The sequence below is a fragment of the Brienomyrus brachyistius genome, chromosome 11, assembly GCF_023856365.1.
Source record: "Brienomyrus brachyistius isolate T26 chromosome 11, BBRACH_0.4, whole genome shotgun sequence".
Taxonomy (NCBI): Eukaryota; Metazoa; Chordata; class Actinopteri; order Osteoglossiformes; family Mormyridae; genus Brienomyrus; species Brienomyrus brachyistius.
In genome coordinates, this window is record NC_064543.1 from 9,737,373 (window position 1) to 9,758,907 (window position 21,535).

At 50.7% G+C, this 21,535-nt stretch overlaps 2 protein-coding genes across 2 annotated transcripts; one reads left to right on the forward strand and one right to left on the reverse strand.

Annotated features, from left to right (window-relative positions):
- Window positions 1-125: 125 nt before the first annotated feature.
- aagab (alpha and gamma adaptin binding protein) lies at window positions 126-6,262 on the reverse strand. Its single transcript, XM_048969347.1, has 10 exons — window positions 5,794-6,262; window positions 3,068-3,258; window positions 2,883-2,979; window positions 2,706-2,795; window positions 2,528-2,611; window positions 2,009-2,088; window positions 1,776-1,866; window positions 1,594-1,698; window positions 1,285-1,334; window positions 126-774 (listed from the first exon to the last, which is right to left on the reverse strand). Exons 1-10 carry the CDS (start codon window positions 5,885-5,887, stop codon window positions 697-699), a joined length of 960 nt encoding a protein of 319 aa, XP_048825304.1. The 5' UTR covers window positions 5,888-6,262; the 3' UTR covers window positions 126-696.
- Window positions 6,263-12,026: 5,764 nt separating this feature from the next.
- LOC125704112 (collagen alpha-2(I) chain-like) lies at window positions 12,027-18,142 on the forward strand. Its single transcript, XM_048969441.1, has 3 exons — window positions 12,027-12,194; window positions 12,423-12,467; window positions 15,479-18,142. The coding sequence occupies exons 1-3, from the start codon at window positions 12,027-12,029 to the stop codon at window positions 18,140-18,142; spliced, it is 2,877 nt and encodes a 958-aa protein (XP_048825398.1).
- Window positions 18,143-21,535: the final 3,393 nt, after the last annotated feature.

Sequence of the window (21,535 nt, forward strand, 5' to 3'; positions counted from 1 at the left end):
GATGTAAAATCTGCAGTCACCGACATTACTGGCCGGGTGGGAGGGAGAGCAGGCAGGCAAAGAATGCATTTCACTCTCTGCAGCTGAGATTTCCGATGCAGAGAATAACTTTGGAAACAGAAACATCTGCTCAGAGAATTGTTTATATTGGTGTACAATCTTTAATACAACTCTTAAAATACTATAATCACTGAAATTACCCTCCGGTTCCCGTCTTATGTAACAAAACAATCTGTTCTGAAGAAATCTGAGAGGAGTTGCTGAACATCTACACTGAAGATGCATCAAAAGTGGTTTGCTTTTGTTGAGTCTACTTCACATAATTATGGTAAAAAAAAAAAAATCCAGGGACATGCTTGTACACAAACCTTGTGGATTATAGTTTTTTTTTTTGGAGGGGGGTCACTTCATGACATCAGTTGAAGACGGTCTTGAAGGATGAGCTGAGAGCAGGTTGCAGTCTTCTGCAGTGGGGTAAGACGCAAGGCCATCTCAGACCCTCCAGCATGATCACTGCTAAGTAACGTGCACTGTTACTGCCTCGTGTCCTGGCAACACAGGACACTACAAGCCAAGAGAGAGGTGGTCATTCTCAGCCCCCCCCCCCCCACCACAAAATCCTGGGTCCTGGACTTTATGGGCCAAGAGAGAGTCCAGGCAAGCAGACGACAGGATGGAGCATCTGCCAGCCAAGTACTAGCTGTCCTCTCCAGATGACAGACCTTCAATCTCATCCTGTTCTCCTCCAATGGCCATCCAGAAGGCTTTGGCGACCTAAGGGATGTACCGTCAGTGTCTGTCAGGACTTACAGCTGCAGCGAATCGGGGATTTAAATGCCGCTACGAAGCAAAAATGTTAAATCTAAAATGAAGACTAATAAATCTATCCGAATTATCAAAACCGCACATGAAGATACCTAAGTACTCACTGAACAACGTGAAACTTTCATATAAATATATATACATCCTTATAAGAGATACTGATCTGTCTCAGCTGTCCCACTAAGTGCACAAATCTGAAAAACATCAGTAGGTACAGTAACAGTTAAGGCTCTAAAGCACCCCCCCCACCCCACGTCCGTCATTGAACAAACACAGTAAACCATAGCAAACAATCTGCATCCTGTTCCTGCAGCTGCAGACACCACGCCTGCGAAATTACAACAACACACTGACGCAGACCGTTCGCAGCCGCAGGTTTTGCACACCGTCCTGTACAGTCACTGCTGCCTGCCACAGTGCGGTCATGCAGGAGACGCCATAGGTCAGTGCGGGGACACCTACCTTCTCCGCATGGACCTTCCTCTCCTCATGGGGTAACGAGGACGCCTTATCTGTTATTCAAAGAGATCAGGAGAAAGACTTAAGATTCCACTGTGGATGAGAGATGCAGGACTGGCATAGGACTGTTTTAAAATCCTCACATGCAGCAAAACGTTTTACTGGGCAAATTTATTTACAATGTTTCTCTGATAATAAATCGTGCTACAACATTGTGGAAACGCAGTGTTTCCATTTCATGAAATTGTTAATCCTTAAAAATAATGAGATCCCTCTGTGATGCGTAACCTGTGACCCAGTGTGTGTTTTTACCTTTCATCTCTTTGAGCTTGGTAAATAAGCGTTCAAAATTTTCAACATCTGCATCCCCGGTTGTGAGACTTGCTAGTTCCTGGATGTCTACGTCTATTGTGGGGTCTGAGAAAGTTGAACATACGATAAGTAGTAATACAGATACTACATAATATCACTGTTGGGCTTCACTGTCCACTCACCCAGTATGTTATTCCCTGGCTCAGCCTTGGCAGCCATTTCGGTCTTCTCTTCAGCTTTACCACTGGCGCCCTCTGCTGACGGGCGGGGGGACTGTCAGGCAGGACATGTTTAAGGAGTTGATGTGTCATTTAAAGAAATTAAAAAGGTAGAAATCCTTAATCATACTGAACACACATAATTCATTTATTTTTAAAGTATACGTATATTTAAACAGGAGAATACTGCCACTGACATGAGACTCCTGGCTTGCGTGGTGGTTGCTGTTTCGAGATGCTACCAGGCTACTCATCAAGCCAATACCTTGGCTGTGCTCTGCGAGAGGGTGAGATGGCGCGTTAAAAGCCGTGCGCTCAAAGCAACTGGACACTTGAGAATGAAACAGGTTTATACATCTCATAGGATGTTGGGGAGGACAAAATGTAAAGGCTCAAAGGACAGCGAGATAAAGGGGCGCCGATCAGGAGCCCAACGTGAACGACAGACGCGCCCACAACAGCTTAGGTCACTCAGTGCTGTCCGTCTGCTGGGTAGAAGTGTTTTAATTAAGAAAAAGGGACCTAATTTTTCCAGCAAGACCACCTCTCAGCCTTTAAACATCACAACATCTCGTTGTTTGCCGTGTCGTGCCAACGACAACTAATCACTAAATTCCATTCAAAGACGTCACTACTACAGAAAGCAGCCATTAACACAGAAGGATGCTCAACCATAAGCGATAAATGACTCATTGCAATAAACACCACCACCCTACCTTCCTTCATCTCGACGGTCGACCAAACATTGGCATTGAGTGCCTGGACGATCCTCTGCACTCCTGTGGATTCTGGAAAGTCGTCTAAAAAGGAAACAGCGGAGGACAGGAGTGTGAGAGCAGGCCGGCACTGCGGCACTGCGGCACGGCCACTGGCAGCAGTGTCTCCGGGGCTCACCGTCCTCGTCCGGCAGCTCCTGAGGGTTCAGCTCCACCAGCTCGAAGGTATGCGACAGACACCACTGCTGCGCCTGGTGTCGGCTCACTCCTGCGAGGGAAACACACCGGCTCACGCCCGTGCACCCCAGCACTCGCTCCCCCTCCACCAAGACCAGACCAGAGAGAAGGGACCCACCACTATCCAGTACGTGGTCACAAACCAGGATCAGTATCTCCGGGGTCAGCTCCTCCACCACAGTCAGCCAGGGTGCTACGCCGCTCAGACCCCCACTCTGTGTCCACACCAAACAAGGTCAGGGAAATTAAGACACGACACAGAGGAAAACCTGTCTCCTGCATCAGTCCCTCCCTCGCTCTCACCTCTCTGCTGTCAAAGTAGACAATGAAAGCCTGTACCGCCTTGGCAATGTCCCCCGTCATCTGAAACGTGCTGGGCACCACACACAGGCTGACATCGGCCGTGTAGTACTTATTGTTGATGGTCCATGGATACCAGCACACTGCCCCCTGCTGTTGTGAAGGAGCTGGCAATATCGATACGCCAAGGATCTCTGAAAACAAGGATTTACCACATCTGGTAAACGGGCTGCATGTCGGATTTCCGCTACAGTACAAACCAGGTTACCGATTTACAATCTCTCCATTTAATTATGGTTCACCGGTTGCATCCCTGGTATAAATGTAACGATCGATCGGCTCGTGACCGGAAATGGCCGCAACAGTACAGTGCAACTGATGCGAAACAAAACTATTTCAGCCTGAATAACATCTCAGCGCCGTTTGTACATCTCACTTCTTTGTCTCAGTCGATCTCGATTTAGTGACTAGATCTCGAATTAAAAACTTAATTGATATTTTTTATCCAGTTAGCGAGCTTGTGAAAAAAAAGTATATACCATGGGACTGCTAAAAAATACTGTAAACAGCACGCGGTTTACATGCGGATCGGCTACGCTGTCGAAGGAAGTGCGGCTTGGCTGATGAGATGGAAATGGCTTCAAAAAAGGTTCTACTTTGATTGTGTGGAAATGGTTTGTATTTGCAAAATCTGTCACGGACCAACGTACCATATTTTGTAGTCTTTTTGAACGTTAAACATTACAACAAACAAAATATTCCGATCCATACTGTGGATTGTGCTTAAAACTGTAAGTATCATGATGACATTCTGGCCATACTGCTCCCCCCCCCCCCCCCCGGTCTCCGTCTCCGTCCACAGGTTGCATCGCTCACCCCTCACATTTCCGGCCCCCACTATTATTCCGTGATAGCTTTACAGTGTGGGATTCAATTCACATTCAATTTGCAGTGTGTAAGTCATGAGTCGTCCCTGGAGGAAGTATCCCTAAAATATTTAGAACGACCAATTAAATTTGAAACTTGCGTAAGCAGTTTTTTTTTTTTTTTTTTTAAAAAGGGTCATTCAAAATATTTTGCTTGCAGAAAGCCCAAGTTCAGCAAGGAAGTGTGAAAAATGTTTAGTTTGCTAATTATATCGGAATTAGCCGGGAAAGGTTTGGACAGATCAGGCTTAAAATGAAGCTGGCAATCAGGGTTGGCCATGGAAAACACCGCTGGTCCATCCCGAATCCTTACAGATCTAAACTAAAGCTTGTGAAGAAAGTGTCCTTTCAGTATCTCACTACTTGAACCATATAGATTCTCCTCTACATTCCAAGAGGGATCATACAGTCTATAAAAATTGCATTTATTTCCAAAAGGAGCGTTTGCATGCTCCCTGAGCGTGAGGCGTCAGTCATGCCATGACCTTAACCTTCTCCCCACTGCTACAGAGAAGCTTCAGCACCAGCGGTAATAGGTCTGATTTTTAACGCAAACGCCACAAGTCAGAACTAAATATGGGTCACATCTGGTTTTGTCATAAACTCCATTCATTCCCAAACCTGGGTGTCCCCCGGCCCCAGCCGCAGCCCCAGCTCAGTGGAAAGGAGAACAGAAGTCTGACCGAAGGTGGTCAGCTTTTGGGTGCATGCGGCTGACATCTGGTTTTCTTCGAGAAGAGAGGATGAGTGACTGGAGGGTCACTGTCACCTGGTGACCGTGATGTCATGCTTGATTCAAGCAGGAACTGCTCAATTCATTAAACCAGAGGCCCGTCGTCATTAACAGGCTGACAACTTCCTGAAACTATTTATCCAAATGCAGACTCACCTAAGGTACTAATGCCCAGAAATTTCTACCAGAAGAGTAGGTTTGCACGTGGCCCCGAGTGATCGGACCTAACGACGCCTATGGCTGTTGCTGCTCAGTACGTTTGACTGCGGATTGCCAGCTAAACACTGCCACCTGGCGGAAAGCAGCCAGATGCAGCGTCGAGGCCTTTAACACCAAGACGGAAGTAACATGTAGCCCGAGCAGTTGTAACATACATGTATTATGCTGCATGTGTCTGCTTTTTAATTCATGAGAAGGCAGCCGACACCAGGCTCTGTAAATTATTACCGAAGCTGCAGGCCGTTTGAAATGACAGACAGCTCCATTCACACTTTCCATGGCTACCAAAATAATTCTTCATTGACACAAAAATTAAGTATTTTCGAATACTGTACCACTGTAATGCAATACTTTTAGAATTAACGATACATGCTTAGGACGAATACAGAAAAAATAAATACTTTCCCGTAACACTGGACACTGGAAAGCGAGCACTGCTCGCACGAGCCATGGGACACATTTAACGATTTAATATCAGTTTTCCAGGAAAGGTATAAAAAATTAACTGCAATGTGTCGCCATTTACTTCTCACGGACGTTCGCGCAGAATAAATGACGATGATGTTTCTTTAGGAAACAGGCGCGGCGTGGAAACTTGCACCGCGCCGCAGCCGACAGGCCTCGGGTGGAACAGGCCGGCGGTGTTAATGCAGGGAGCCAAAGAGCCGCACGCCGCTAACCAAGCCGCCTGGACACCCAGGATGATCGCGGGGAAAGCGGCGGCAGCCGGCCGGCCCCGACTCGCTGTCACCTTCATCCGCATGTCATCGGGGCTCCCGTGTCCTTTTCGGGTAATGTGACCGGTTTAGCAGCCCAGCTAGCCGGCTAAGCTGTGCGCGTCGGCCACTTACGCTTAACCAAGTCCTCCTCCTTGAAGCCCGGGTCGCAGCTGGTAACGAGGACGCAGGGCAGCGCCGCCGGGCCGCCATCCTGCGCGGCGGACATGTTTGCACCGGGAGCCGGCTGCAGAAACTCGGCCGCACGGCGAGGCGGAGCACTGCAGCTGGGCAGCGCCGAGGAGGGGGCAGGTCCTGCTTCCAGCTGGGGGCCGGACACGGCGTCGCCGCCGCGGCGCTCAAGCTGCCGGGAAGCGCTTTTGCTGACAAACGGTACGATAGACTCCGACGAAGTCAGCTACACGGTGCAGACGGTGTATGGAAGGGGCCCGAATGCTTCCGGGATACCCAACATTCCTGTATAAAAACCTTCACTAACGTTACACTGAACAATCATACTAAAACAATACAGATGTTATAAATGCCAGGAAAAAAATGTTATAAACTTCAACAATTCTAATTCGGTGGATGTCAATGCATTTTAGAATATAAACATTAATTGTTAAAATGCATATCGCCACCTAGTGGACTGGGGTATAACTCGAACGGCGAGAATGTTCACCCTCCGCATACACAAAACGTGTTTAATTTCTTCATTTTAAGTTTCAAACGGTGATTAAGTTACTCCATAATAGACCCAAATGTGAATAATAATAATAATTTAAAGCTTATTTTTTCCCGGGCGGTATAATACCTTATAAAATCCGATTTGTTTAACCTAGGCATGCAAATCACTTTTGTATATTTTAACTAACACTTTAAAGAGCAAATGAATTTCTGCCGGTGTTGTACAGAAGTATAGAATGGGAATAGAAAAAGGTTTAAGAAGAGCATTTTATTATTAAAAAGTATTATTTTACGTAGCACTTATTTAAAAAGCTGATTAATTTAAAATGATTTTTATTGCGTTGGTACATGCTTTAAACATAGGCCTGTGTATATATCGTAGGTAAAGTCAGTTCACAGGTGACGTTATTTAAAGGAAGGCCCTCAGTATCCATGTTTCATACATACATCTCGTGGCAAAGACGTTGATATTCTTTGCTAAAATATTCCAATGTCGCATCGCCTCATACATCGATTTCTACCAGAAATACAATTACTTTCACCTGTCACAACCTGCATCTAATACGGATGTCTGTCGCGGCGTTGTGATCTCACCTTCCATGCAGGCTTTACCTCAGATGAATTAAATTCTGCAATTTAGTGGTTTTGACAAAAATATGACTGTTGCTTAGACAGCAATCAAAGTTATGCCTCTTGCCAGCAGTGAAGGTTTTTCTAATCTTCAATGAAAAATCGAGAGAAACATTAATCTGAAATGTAATGTCACTGATGTCAAGTATTCATTTTCATATAACCCCCATTAAGTTTACTGTTTAACTGTCTATTACAAGTGTCTATTAAACCTGAAATCCGTGTAACAGGATATTAAGCTGGAAAATAGCATGCCTTGTCTTTTTTAAATATATAAGTCTTATACAAATATCCATCATCTGTATTATTAGTTTAAACATTGAGGCAATTTTATAAATCAGCTAAATTCTCTGTATCAAAACAGAGACGGTCTGCGAAGCGCTCCGAGGTAAGATTGCTCATACTGATTGAAATAATTGCTTTACTCAGAAGCAGCATTATCACTGAAAATAATACTGGCGCTTGGCATGATTAAAAGATGAATGAAACCCGTTTTAACGGACAGTGTTGGAAAGCATAATTCGGCATAGCAAACCGGTAATTCGGGGGCGTTTTCCGAATTTGCAGGTTTCCACGCAGCTCGGAACCTGCGCAGTTTCCATCTACTTCCGCTGTTCGCGTCTTTTCTTTTTCCACAACGTGAGATTAGTTGGCAGGTGAATACATGTGTCGCCCCTGACTGCCTTACTCTCTGCTTTGCACCCTGGAGTGTATCGTCCTATTCTTCCTGTTCTTTTGGGAATGGCCTCGGTTCACCGTGACTCTAACTAGTTAAGTGGTTATTTATTACTTGAAATTCCTTTTCAATCGTTTTTTTTCATCTTGCTCTCTGAGAGAGTTTTGGTGTCAGAGCAGAGTGTCAGTCCCCCTGAAGTACTTGGGTTGAGGGCCTTGTTCAAGGACCCAGTAATGAAGCAGTCCCACTGCCAGCCACAGGAAGTGAACTTACGCCCTTCTAGGCATAGGCTCTGATCCCTATTACAGTGGGGTGCGTACTGGCGCATTCCGCCCAGGGTACTTACATTTGCTTGTACAGACATGGATTGATTTAGTCATTTTAATGTGTGTAGCTGAGGTATGTGATGACCAGATTCAGGTTCTAGACCGAGTACTGAAATGAAACAGTGCAAAATTATCTGACATATTCATTGGAAATGTAACGTCTAAACTGGAACGCTAACTACAGAACCTTTAAGGCACGGTCAGCGTGAGGCAGACTCACCAAATGCCACCCAAAGCAATTAGCCAAATAGCTTATAGGATTGGATTAATTTTCCTATCTTTGGAGGAATTGCAGGTTGCATTGTGCCTGCTATAATCTACTATTTTCAGTCTATCCATCCATTCTTTGATCTTCCTTGGCTGTTTATCCAGTGCAGCATCAGGGTGAGCCTGGAACCTTCTGCTGGAAGTCCAGGACATATGACGAGGAGACGCCAGTCCGTCGCTGGGCATGTATTCATGCACCCTGGCCAATTCAGAGACACCACTGCTCATAACCACGTGTTTTTGAAGGCAACCAAGGTGCTTATCCTGAATACACACAGAGAAGAACATGCAAGTACACAGGCACAGATGTAGAGGGTGTGCTTTGGACCCCAGGGGAGCGTCTGCAGCGGTACCCCCTCTCCCCGTACACATATTACTGAGAGAGTAATATGTGTAATGAAGCGATCTTGGCGCTTTCTCAGCTGAATTAAATATGGAGTTAGTACTGCACATGAGGGATTATTGAGTTTTGGAGGCCAATGCTCTTGTTATGAGAACATGGTTCCCATTGTGCATACTTCCCGCTTTTATGAATTTTTCCACTGAGGATATTGACTTTCTGCTGCTTCCATTTAGCTGAATACAGCACATCAATACGGGCTTGTCCATCCTCCGGGAAAAATTTGATTAGGAATTATTACAGGAATTATTACAGCTAATTGAGATGAATTGGATGTTATTATATGATGATGGACTGAATTTCAGGCTCCGTTCGTTGCCCGAGACCCGGCAGATTAATCGGCCGCCACCATTGCAGGCGGCGGAAGAGCGATAGAGAGCTTCCTGCTAACAGATGACGATAGTCAGCATCCTCGCAAACCAGGAGACACGGGAGTGAAGGTCACCCAGCCTGACTATGACAGCAAGAACATTTGTTGGTAAACAAATTAATCTTTCTAAAGGTCGCCATTTGTTCCACAGTAACTTTTTTTTTTTTTTTGCCTGCCCTGCTCGGTGTCGCTCCGCCCCCCCCCCCCCCCCCCCCCCGCCCCCCCATCCCAATCCTGTCATAAGGAATAGGCCCGGAGCTGTCACTCTCCCGTATGCAGGGTGATGCGTGTGACCAACGGGGCCGTGCATTGTGACGCCTCAGCATTCTGCAGCGCGAGCCAGCACCTGATTGCTGCGCCATGGGCTGCTAGTTTACAGCTGTCTCAAGACAGGAGTGTGTACCTGGCCCTGCATGCCAATAGGAAGGGTGCGTGCGTTCCCAAATGGTGCCCACTGGCCCCCTGCCCGCTGCCTTCCCAGCTCCAGCACTCCTCCACCGCTGCCGTCTGTGCAGACAAAGCTGCTCTCACACTTCATTTTTGTCGTCCTGCTTTTTTTTTTTTATTTCCCCGACGCCGTGAAAACAGATGTGTGCCTTTCAAAAGAAAACCGTGAGCACCTGGCGCGTGCCTAAGCTCCGTAGGAGACCAGCGGCACGAAAACGATTGAGCAAGCAGAATCGGACGGCCAACACGAAACGGCACATTACTCTATTAAAAGTCTTTGCTTCTCGTGCTCAACTTTGGTCTAACAGATTGTGCTCGCAGTATGTAAGTATGTAAGGCTTTGCTCTTTAAAAAAGCCACTGGCCTGAACACAGTTTTAATACTGCCGTTTGAAATGCAGTGAGAAAGAGCAGGATCAGAATGGAAGAGGGATCGTTCTGTGTTTGCTCCCACTTTTCCGGCTTGGTTATTTGTTAGAAAAACCTGAAATGCATGGCATTGTATTTCTTACATAAAAATGAATTTACTAAACAGACAGATAGGAAAAAAAGAATGAAAGACAAAGAAAGAGAATGAATGAATGAATGAATGAATGAATGAAATAAAACAAAAAAAAAAAATCACAGCATTGCAAATAATCTCCACTTATCCGACACATGATTGTCCTGGACAGAGGGTAGTTGTGTTGCCAGTCTTAGACACAAGGCGAGGGTCCATCCTGAATGACATGCCAGTTTACTAATAATTCTTTAAATTATATGTTAAGTTATACCTGCTATAAAGAATATGAGGAGCGGACAAGCCAAAGGTTTTTGATGCTACAGAGTGTCGTGAACTGACGAACGAGGTTGAATTACAGATTGACAGGAGGCAAAGAAACTGAAGAGGCAGATAAGTGCAGCTGCCCAGCGGGAAGCGAGGGGACAGGAAGTGGTCGGTCTGCAGCAGCGGTGACAGCGGCCGCTTCTCACCGGGCCTCCAGCACCACTGCCCATACAGGTGGCATCGCACGCAGCCACACATAAGTTCCGTAGCTATGGAAACCATTGCAGTATCACTGGCGTAAGTGGGTGGGGATTAATTATGATTGCTGTGAGAGAGCATGTTCAGTGCGAAGGCACACCATCAGAATTCAGACCCCAAAGCAGTCCAACTGGAGGAATAAATAAATTACACAAATGCTGAAATTGCCCCCCCCCCAACCATAATTGACCAAAGCAGTGCCAACTCATGATTGATTGCTGCGGGGAAGGAGCTTATTGGCTGGTTTACAATGTCATTATCTGCTGTGACTTAGCGCTGACGTTCGGTAATGAATGCGGGAAATCTGTTAGCTGTAACTACATATTCACACGTACACGCTATCATAGTCGCACCAAATACACAACAATAATCTGACATTCACAAAGCGGTGCTGCACTGATTAATAAAATTTTTTCCCCTGATATTTAAAAAGTTTTGTTGAGAACTAAGTCGAACTTGAAGCCAATACAAATATTTAGTGGGATATCGGGCAAGTGTCTTAGTGTTTCAAGTAGTAATAGTATAAAATATCAGAATTTTTGTCTTTTTGTTTTTTTTTACATATAATGACCATCACTATATGCATTATTTATTATTACATTTCTGAATCATATAAACACAATAAATCGGTACCAAGACCAAAGAGAGACGAACTCGGATACCATCTATCGCTTCTCATCTCAACTCCCATCTCACTGGATGCCAAAACATGATTCGCTAATGCAAGACTTGGATTATCGAAGAATTGGTTTTTATTCACATTTCCTGATTTGAGACCAATAATTAATAATAGCCAGATAACCCATAGAAAACATGTAGAGTAGCATGCTAGCAGATCAGCCTAGCATTATTAATCACAGAGAAAAATGCAGAGATGCCTAAAGTGCTTTCGGTGAATGTCTTCACACTTCAGAGAAGCAGTGCAGCAGGGCAGCGTTAGGTGTTGGGGCAGTAGGAGCCTTTAGCATTTAGCCTGAAACAAAGCTAAAAAATAGTCATGTGAATCGAATCAAAAAAACTACGACGCTGTTGGATTGTCAGCGATGTGTGAGCTTCCAATGCAGCGTGAGGATCCGGTCTGATCAGCCTGGGGATTTTGCATTGCTTTAGCAAAACTAACATGCAAATAGCAACGAAAAAAATCACAGTTTGCCCAACTCTTGCTGGTTAATATGTGTATTATGCAAGCTTCACTGCGAGGAGCCAGCGTACAGCAGCAGAGATATAACGCACCCAAAGTAAACCCCCTCCCCGATGATGTCATGCCATTTTCCCCGCTGTTTCCTGCCAGCCACTTGTGCGTTTCGTAGTGATCGTAGGTGCGTTAAAATGCACGAGTGCAATCCATAGTGACGTTAATGTCCATACGAGTTCATAGGCCAGCTAACTGGGGGACAGAACAGCAAACAAACTCCTACAATACGCTTCTGAAGCAGCTGATTCTGGTTCAAAGCGCACAGAGACAGCTTCAATGTTTTCCTCTCATCCATTGTATAAAGTCATGTAGTACTGGGTGGCAGTCAGCCTGGAGCCTGAGCGGTCATGAGGCGCGTGGCTCACAGACAGATACACATGGTGGCCCCCTTTCTCCGACACATCAGCCCCTCCGCAGTCACCAATAGCCCATCATCACAGTCCCTCTGGCCATGGTTGAGTGGAGGCTGCGGCCGGCAGCTGGCACCAGGAGGCGCTGCAGAGCCGGTGGTGTCGGTGAGCAGGAAGGGGCTGGTGGAACCGGTGCCAAATGAGGAGTCGGAGGAGGGTGGCCCCCCGTAGACTGCCTGCCGCCCGTCCGAGAGCACGGCACCTACAGCACTAGCGGGTGGGGCAGGGCGACACAGCCCAATCGGAGCGGCCGGGTCTCATATGGTGCCGGTCCGGCCTACCTGCCCGCTGGCCCGGGGCGCTCAGATGGCCCACATCTCACATGCCCCCCAGGCACCGCAGCACCGACACCTGGAGGACATGCTCAGTGGGGTGCAGGTGAGCGCAGTCTGCCAGCTGTCGCGTATTTCGCGTCCCCGACTCCGGTCCTCACGTTCCCGCTCCACTGCACAAGCACCACCACCCCCCCCCCCCTAGTGACACCCCCACCCCCCACACACTCCCCTTTAACTCCAGAAATCTTCTCAGGACTAAAATATACATGGAATCCTACAGAATTCCTCATGGATTTTATTTCCATTTCACTCTGCGGAAAATGTGTTGGGGTCAGAATTCTTGAGATGCGTGGTGTCGGGTTCCATGTCCTCAAAACATGATGCGGGAAATGGGGACTTAAACATCATTAATATACGGCAGAGAGGATCTTCCTTGCTGTTAGTCCTTATTTGTTTAAAGCCGTCTGGGCAAGGCTGTCATCTCCCGGTAACATCTTTATGAATGCAGACAGCCTTTTAATTAGTGATCACAACTTCATTTATGTGTGCCTTCACTCTGTGTATGTTTTCTTGGTTTAAACATTCATATTCTGTTAATTAAACCCTCTAATCTTCCCCTGCCAGTAGCATCATGTAACTGGGTAATTGAATTAATTGGGTGAAGATGTTTTTAAGTATGTAATTGATTTAATTAATATAATTTATGCTTGGTTCGTTCCTGTTAAAGCAGGAGAGAGACAAGCTCGATCCTGTTCCCCCCCCCTCCCTGCGACTTGATGAATATGCGCACTGTCCTGTCACTGATCAATGTTCGTCTTGATTTCCAGCATCTGGCAGCCAACTGGAAACACATCAGGTCTTCCAGAAGGACTATTACCCTCCTCCCATCATTAGAGATCTCACTCCACCGCCCGCAGATCCATCAGACATCACTATTACCAGACCCATTACGGCTCCTCGATTGAGTTCAGGGAGGCTCTCTTGTCTTATTCAAATTGGTCTCGGCAGGAAAATGTGCTGGAGATGATGAGAGTAATAATATCGGGGAAAAGAGCCTTTCGCTTCAGACGCCATTTAATTTGGAGATTAAGCAAATAAAAAGTCATTATGCAGCCGCGCTTTAGATGCAGGCGGCGGTGATTTGTTGTAATTTCCTTGCATTTATAGGAAATGAACTAGAAAGGATTGAGATTTTACATCCTCGTGTTTTTATGTGTATGTTTCTCCCTTTGTGGGGGGGGGGCAGGGGGCTTTATGGGTGCTCCGTGGTGTCGGTCCGGTCTGATTAGCTGTGCCCTGTTTTAGTGTCAGCGTCGAGGGGCTCGGAAACCCAGGAAGTCTGGGTTCAGGGGAAACCCAGAGCGGACGAGATTCCGGAGCCACTTTTAATCAAATGTGCAGTCAAAATGATAAGCTATGTAGTCTGAAATTATTTAGAGCTAATTACGAGCAGATGGGGCTGTTTTATCTGCACTTAGGGCGACTGAGCGAAAGGAAATGCTGTGTGAACAAGAATGATTAAGAAGTTGGAGAGTTTTTTTTTTCTTTTGCGCTTAAATAATCAAACGCCTTCATGTTAATTAGTGCCAATTTATTTATTTAATTACATTCTTGCATTTCAAGCAGCCAGTCCTCCCTGCACTTAGAGGTCATGAAGCTAGCAGGATGCATCCATTATTCATCACCCATCATCTTTGTTTATTTCTTTAGTTATATATTTATTTTCTGGCTGCAGCGTGACAACAGCGGCCCTGAGCTGCCCTCAGTGAACCTCCTGAGTGTTTAGTGTGAGGTGCTGCAAAAAATTGGGGTGAATTGAAATGATGTGGATACAGAAGGATGCTGCTCGCTGTAATTTAGCTTTGGTGCCTCAGTCTCTGTAGATACTCCTTATAAAAAGTGTCCACTCCCACGGCCCCACATGGCCCTGCCACCTCTTCTCTTGACAGTTGTCACCAGTGAAGCAGTGATTTGCTCCTTCAGCAGCCCAGTGACTGGCATCTACTGGAACAGCTTTAATGAAGTGAGACTTCACCGCAGTGTGCCCACCTGCCCTTCTACCTGCCTGCTTGCCCACCTCCCCACCCGCTCACCTACCTGCCTGCACACCCACCCGACCGCTTACCCATCTGCCTACCTGCCCACCTGCTAACTCAAGCTCGCACACCTACCCACCTGCTTGTCCACCTGCCTGCTCGCACACCTGCTTGTCCACCTGCCTGCTCGCACACCTGTCTACCTGCCCACCTGGTCACCCACCTGCTTGTCCACCTGCCTGCTCGCACACCTGTCTACCTGCCCACCTGGTCACCCACCTGCTTGTCCACCTGCCTGCTGGCACACCTGCTTGTCCACCTGCCTGCTCGCACACCTGTCTACCTGCCCACCTGCTCACCCATCTGCCTGTCTGCCTGGCCGCTCACTCAGCCACCCAGCCGCCCGCCTGCCTGCCCACCTGCACACAGGACTGCTTGCCCAGCCACTTGCCCACCTGTTTGCCCACCTCAAACAGATTGGGATGAAAGGGGCCCACGAAGGCAGTTAATGGGCCTTGTGTTCGCTTAAACTAATATGTGAACGTTGGGATTTAAGCGAGTCTTCACTTTACAGCTGAAGTGAAGCACTACAGGGCAGAATTAATTTAAGCATTTTTATTGCTTTATTTATATATTCTCTCCTATATTAAAAGGGACACAGAAAAGTGTGGTGATATGAGTTATTCTCAGATGTGTGATGCTAGAAGGCTGTGTTCTTGACCCCCAAGCACAGTGCTCTCCTTCCCTGTCCTTTCACGAGATACAGCATTTAAATACACGGTTGGGACCATGTGTTACGCTGCCCTATATTTTAAAATGTATGTTATTCATTGCTGTACCACTGGCTCATTTTGGAAACAATCTCTTTTTGTTCACTTAAATTACCTATTTAAAGAATAAGAATGGTGATATGATGTAGGCTTTATGATGCAATTACAGCTGGTACATAGATACACGTGTGGATGTTGCTGCAGGCCAGGTTGTCTCTGAGAGATACGGAAGCAGGGAGCGAGTGCTGTGCCGGGCCGGGCCGGGCCAGCAGGAGAACAGAGCGGGTGGCGGGTCGGGCTGGCGGTAGAATGGAGAAGGAAGCGGGTGGCGGGAGAACGGAGAACAGAGCGGGCGACAGGCCGGGCCGGCGGGAGAACGGAGAACAGAGCGGGCGACAGGCCGGGCCGGCGGGAGAACGGAGAACAGAGCGGGCGACAGGCCGGGCCGGCGGGAGAACGGAGAACAGAGCGGGCGACAGGCCGGGCCAGCGGGAGAACGGAGAACAGAGCGGGCGACAGGCCGGGCCAGCGGGAGAACAGAGAAGGAAGCGGGTGGCCGGGCCGGCGGGAGAACGGAGCGGGAGGCGGGCCGGGCTGGCGGGAGAACGGAGAACAGACCGGGCGACAGGCCGGGCCAGCGGGAGAACGGAGAACAGAGCGGGCGGCAGGCCGAGCCGGCGGGAGAACGGAGAACAGAGTGGGCGGCGGGCCGTGCCGTCGGGAGAACGGAGAACAGAGCGGGCGGCAGGCCGGGCCGGCGGGAGAACGGAGAACAGAGCGGGCGACAGGCCGGGCCGGCGGGAGAACGGAGAACAGAGCGGGCGACAGGCCGGGCCGGCGGGAGAACGGAGAACAGAGCGGGCGACAGGCCGGGCCGGCGGGAGAACGGAGAGCAGAGCGGGCGACAGGCCGGGCCGGCGGGAGAACCGAGAAGGAAGCGGGTGGCCGGGCCGGCGGGAGAACGGAGTGGGAGGCGGGCCGGGCCAGCAGGAGAACGGAGAACAGAGTGGGCGGCGGGCCGGGCCGGCGGGAGAACGGAGAACAGAGCGGGCGACAGGCCGGGCCGGCGGGAGAACGGAGAACAGAGCGGGCGACAGGCCGGGCCGGCGGGAGAACGGAGAACAGAGCGGGCGACAGGCCGGGCCGGCGGGAGAACGGAGAACAGAGCGGGCGACAGGCCGGGCCGGCGGGAGAACGGAGAACAGAGCGGGCGACAGGCCGGGCCAGCGGGAGAACCGAGAAGGAAGCGGGTGGCCGGGCCGGCGGGAGAACGGAGTGGGAGGCGGGCCGGGCCAGCAGGAGAACGGAGAACAGAGTGGGCGGCGGGCCGTGCCGTCAGGAGAACAGAGCGGGCAGCGGGCCGGGCTGGCGGGAGAACAGAGAACAGACCGGGCGGCGGGCCGGGCTGGCGGGAGAACGGAGAACAGAGCGGGCGGCGGGCCGGGCCGGCGGGAGAACGGAGAACAGAGCGGGCGGCGGGCCGGGCCGGCGGGAGAACGGAGCGGGCGACGGGCCGGGCCAGTAGGAGAACGGAGAACAGAGTGGGCGGCGGGCTGTGCCGGCGGGAGAACGGAGCGGGCAGCGGGCCGTGCCGGCGGGAGAACGGAGAACAGAGCGGGCGGCGGGCCGGGCCAGCGGGAGAACGGAGAACAGAGCGGGCGGCGGGCCGGGCCGGCGGGAGAACGGAGCGGGCGACGGGCCGGGCCAGTAGGAGAACGGAGAACAGAGTGGGCGGCGGGCCGTGCCGGCGGGAGAACAGAGAAGGAAGCGGGTGGCTGGGCCGGCGGGAGAACGGAGCGGGAGGCGGGCCGGGCCAGCAGGAGAACGGAGAACAGAGTGGGCGGCGGGCCGTGCCGTCGGGAGAACAGAGTGGGCAGCGGGCCGGGCTGGCGGGAGAACGAAGAACAGACCGGGCGGTGGGCCGGGCTGGCGGGAGAACGGAGAACAGAGCGGGCGGCGGGCCGGGCCGGCGGGAGAACGGAGAACAGAGCGGGCGGCGGGCCGGGCCGGCGGGAGAACGGAGAACAGAGCGGGCAGCGGGCCGTGCCGGCGGGAGAACGGAGAACGGAGCAGGCGGCGGGCCGGGCCGGCGGGAGAACAGAGAACAGAGCGGGCGGCGGGCCGTGCCGGCGGGAGAACAGAGCGGGCAGCGGGCCGGGCCGGCGGGAGAACGGAGAACAGAGCGGGCGGCGGGCCGGGCCGGCGGGAGAACGGAGAACAGAGCGGGCGGCGGGCCGGGCCGGCGGGAGAACGGAGAACAGAGCGGGCGGCGGGCCGGGCCGGCGGGAGAACGGAGCGGGCGACGGGCCGGGCCAGTAGGAGAACGGAGAACAGAGTGGGCGGCGGGCTGTGCCGGCGGGAGAACGGAGCGGGCAGCGGGCCGTGCCGGCGGGAGAACGGAGAACAGAGCGGGCGGCGGGCCAGGCCAGCGGGAGAACGGAGAACAGAGCGGGCGGCGGGCCGGGCCGGCGGGAGAACGGAGCGGGCGACGGGCCGGGCCAGTAGGAGAACGGAGAACAGAGTGGGCGGCGGGCCGTGCCGGCGGGAGAACAGAGAAGGAAGCGGGTGGCTGGGCCGGCGGGAGAACGGAGCGGGAGGCGGGCCGGGCCAGCAGGAGAACGGAGAACAGAGTGGGCGGCGGGCCGTGCCGTCGGGAGAACAGAGTGGGCAGCGGGCCGGGCTGGCGGGAGAACGGAGAACAGACCGGGCGGCGGGCCGGGCTGGCGGGAGAACGGAGAACAGAGCGGGCGGCGGGCCGTGCCGGCGGGAGAACAGAGCGGGCAGCGGGCCGTGCCGGCGGGAGAACGGAGAACGGAGCGGGCGGCGGGCCGGGCCGGCGGGAGAACGGAGAACAGAGCGGGCGGCGGGCCGGGCCGGCGGGAGAACGGAGAACAGAGCGGGCGGCGGGCCAGGCCCCCGGGAGAACGTGCCGGGTGGCATGTGAGCACGGTCCGATAGTATCATCACTGTAGAAGCGAGGGGAGCTTAGATCTGCATACCAGCCTCATGGTGTCTCGATTTGCGCCAGCAGCACTTTTCATTTCCGCTTTTATACCTTGTAAGTCAGATGGAATCACTGTTTACGAAACATGGTTAACAGTAAGGCTACAAGTTTGCTGTGTTTCAGAAAGTAACGCACAGTTTGCTGCAGTGGCAATGTCATTCAGTTATCCCTGAACATACATCAGTAATAGCTTATTGCTACATAAATCACCCACACTATACATTAATTTCCCTTTAGCTATCAATCATGATTAGGTTAATATTAGGAAAAATGGTGTTTTATGATCTCTGGCAGAAGGGCAGCTCATGAATAAAGTTCTGTGTATGCAGTAGAAGTGCTTGCAAGTCACATCCCGGATGTTTGCCTGCACGTTGTCGTGTTTTATAGCCTCTTCTTGCTGTTAAGCTGCCCCAGTCTTGGCTGACCAGGCAGACTGCGCCACACGCAGTGTGTGACTGCAGTCCCGTCTTGCGGGAACTTTTACTTTCTCCTGAGCTAAGCTGTTTGGCTTGACGCTCTATGTGTCAACCATATATTTCAAAGAAACCGCTTGCAAATCAGCAGATGTGCTGTAGGGGGCACCAGAGTTGATTAATCTTGCAATAGGGGTTTTTTTTTTTCCTTCCATCAATTATACATGTAGTTTGGATGGAACATGCTGGAATAATTCTGGTTATTTTGTATGTCATGCATTATCTCAGACCGGCTGATTTCTTTCGGCAGTGCAAATCGGGTGTGAGACCCGTGCCCAGAAGGTGTCAGTCGTCTGTTTGCCAAACCGACAGCCGCGAGCAAAGCCTGTGCTTCCTCCCGCGTATCAAGACGGCGACGGTGTGATTTAGCAGGCAGGCGATGGTGTTATTTACGGGCCCTGCCTCGCATGTGCGCCGCTTTGTTCGAGCCGAAAAGCACAAGTTCTCCTTCTTCATGTTTTTTTCTGTTTTATTGATTTTCTAGCTGCTTTGATGTTAAACTATGCCAGAAGTGTCACTGAGATGAATGACTGTCAGCCAATGCTGGCAGCATCTTTTGCGAGTGACAGAAGGATAATTCCGTGCGGATCAAATAAATACAGATGTGAAGTAATTAGTTGTATTCCCAAGGAGACCATTGTCAACACGCTAAAGACGTGAAGGATTGGGCAGCTTCCCACGAGCAGCTTTTATCAATTTAAACTACTCAAGTACAGGATAGGTCACAACCCAGTTGGCTATTAATAATGTATCTGTTGTGTGTACAGCAAAACAAATTACGCCCAGGGATGGCTCTTGAAAAAGGCAGTGATAATTCTCCTCGCCGCGCTGCTCGCTTCACTCATCTTCTAGGCCGACAAAGATACACCGTTCCTCAGTGCTGACAGGGGAAGCTGTCCAGAACCAAGCTGGGTCCAAGTCTGACCTGGATGGTGCCGTTTCCAGGTGACCTGGGTGCCCCGATCAGGCTCGCGACGGCAGTGGGCTTGATGTCCCGCTCTTTGGCGACCTGTTCAGTGCCACCCCCGCTGCCCAGATCCAATCCACACCTGCGTCAACGGGTGAGGGCATCCTTCACTGGGGGTGAGGGACGTGCCAGGCCCGGCGTGTGGGTTTCGAGGGCCCTGACAAGAGAGATTGTGTGTGGGGGTGCAGTCTGCAACGCAGTACTAAGTCTCCTCATCTACTGCCTGCATTGCTGTTCAACTCCCCGTGTAACAGAGCCAGGCTCACATCTTGATATGTATGCCGAGGATTCCCGTCGGTTTCTTTAATCCTCACTTTGTCATTAACTCCCAGGAGCCATTACAAGGTGCAAAGCGCCACGGGAGGCGGCGAGATGCTCAGAGGGGATTGCGAGATGCCTGAAGCTGATCCACGCATCAGGAGAGAACGCATTACACGGCGCCGATTTCGCTGCAAAACAATCTGTGATGTCAGTTTGCAAGCATGGATGGTACCGTCAAGAAATATCACAGTAAAAGGAGGCTTTTCACAGATAGAAAAATGGCCTCACAGTGTCATCAATAATTAACTGGCGCGATCTGTATCAGCCTGCTTTCTTAGGGTGCTATAGCCCGGTGTGTCAGAGTGGCGGGTGCAGGCTGGTGCCGCTGCAGGGGTGCCGTCGTGTTGTTTGCGGGATCACAGAGCGCCGCCCGGCGACCCTGGGGGAGCCTCTGCTTCCCCAGCATGTTACTCTCAAAGAGAGACAAGCTCGTCCCTCCCCGGCTCCTGCTGCATGGAGTTTGGGCCCCTTATCTCTGCTGCTAAAACGCGACACTGTGCAATAAAACGCAAACACCAGCCTCATCATCAAAAAGCACCTTCACTGCGACAGCCCCCTGAAGAAGGATCAGCCATCCTGCAGCTTTGGGAGCGGCCGGTCACCTGTATTTATCTCAGAAGGTGTGCCTACGGACACCCACGGTCAGTGGCAGGCTATGAGAAAAGACCAGGATGCCTCACACTGCATATCAATGTCAGAAAGAGGGCTCCTACATTCCAGATCCATCTACTCAGGGGCATCGCTAGAGATTTTGGGCCCCCAACCCAGACCGATCCAATTATGTTCCAATTTTTTTGGAGTCCCTGTCAATCAGGGGCCCTTAGAATTACCCTAACTCCCCCCACCCTTTAAGGCGTCCCTGCAGGTACTTATGAACATAGATCACTGGGAGTAAAAATAGGACATTTGGCTCAAAGAATTAATTTTCATTTTCTAATTTTAATCTTATATTATTTTAACACGCATGCCTATTTCTGACATATGATGTATGCCTGGGGGGGGGGAGCCGTTTGACCTTTCACCTTCACCGTACGATTTTCTTCCCTGTCGTCAGTTATTTTTGACTTAAGCTGCTCTGTAAGATGCTGTTCTCTGTCCAGGCGCCCCGAACGCCGTTGTGATAGGCATTATATAAGAACACTGTTCCTTTAATTAAACAGCCAGCCTGTAGATAAAAAGCGGGCTTCTTGTTCGTCGGCGGAGAGCAGGAGGTGGCGCCCTGACAGTCGCTCCGTCGGCAGTGCCGGCCGGCTTTGATCCGCCGTCTTCCGCTCCGAAATGAATCGCGCACGACTGAAAAATACTCCATGCGAATGGCAGCCGCTTTGCGTGTCTAATGCCGGCCGCGTTGCACACACTCAGCAATTGGGGCGTAATTTATAGAGATTATAAGCAGCCCTCCGGGCCGCTCGGTTATCCGGCCTTCAGAAACAGCTCAGATAGGTGTAGCGGTTAGCGGCGCATTGATTTAATATGCCTGTAATCAGTACACACACCTTGGGGCCGGCAGCGTTAGCTTTTCATATGCTTACAAAAGTAGCCTTTGATTTTCTGTCACGCGTTAATTACTGTGTTCTGCCATTAAATGGGGGGCTTTGTG

Bases quoted from the DNA above. Each gene is read 5' to 3' on its own strand.
- aagab (XM_048969347.1), bottom strand. From the start codon at position 5,887: ATGTCCGCCGCGCAGGATGGCGGCCCGGCGGCGCTGCCCTGCGTCCTC. The intron at 3,259-5,793 runs GTAAGTGGCCGA...CCTTGTTTTCAG, and splicing joins GGAGGAGGACTTGGTTAAGC to AGATCCTTGGCGTATCGATA. The intron at 2,089-2,527 runs GTAGGGTGGTGG...ACCCTCTCGCAG, and splicing joins GACCGTCGAGATGAAGGAAG to AGCACAGCCAAGGTATTGGC.
- LOC125704112 (XM_048969441.1), top strand. From the start codon at position 12,027: ATGAGGCGCGTGGCTCACAGACAGATACACATGGTGGCCCCCTTTCTC. The intron at 12,195-12,422 runs GTGAGCAGGAAG...CATGCCCCCCAG, and splicing joins CTGCAGAGCCGGTGGTGTCG to GCACCGCAGCACCGACACCT. The intron at 12,468-15,478 runs GTGAGCGCAGTC...GGCTGGCGGTAG, and splicing joins ACATGCTCAGTGGGGTGCAG to AATGGAGAAGGAAGCGGGTG.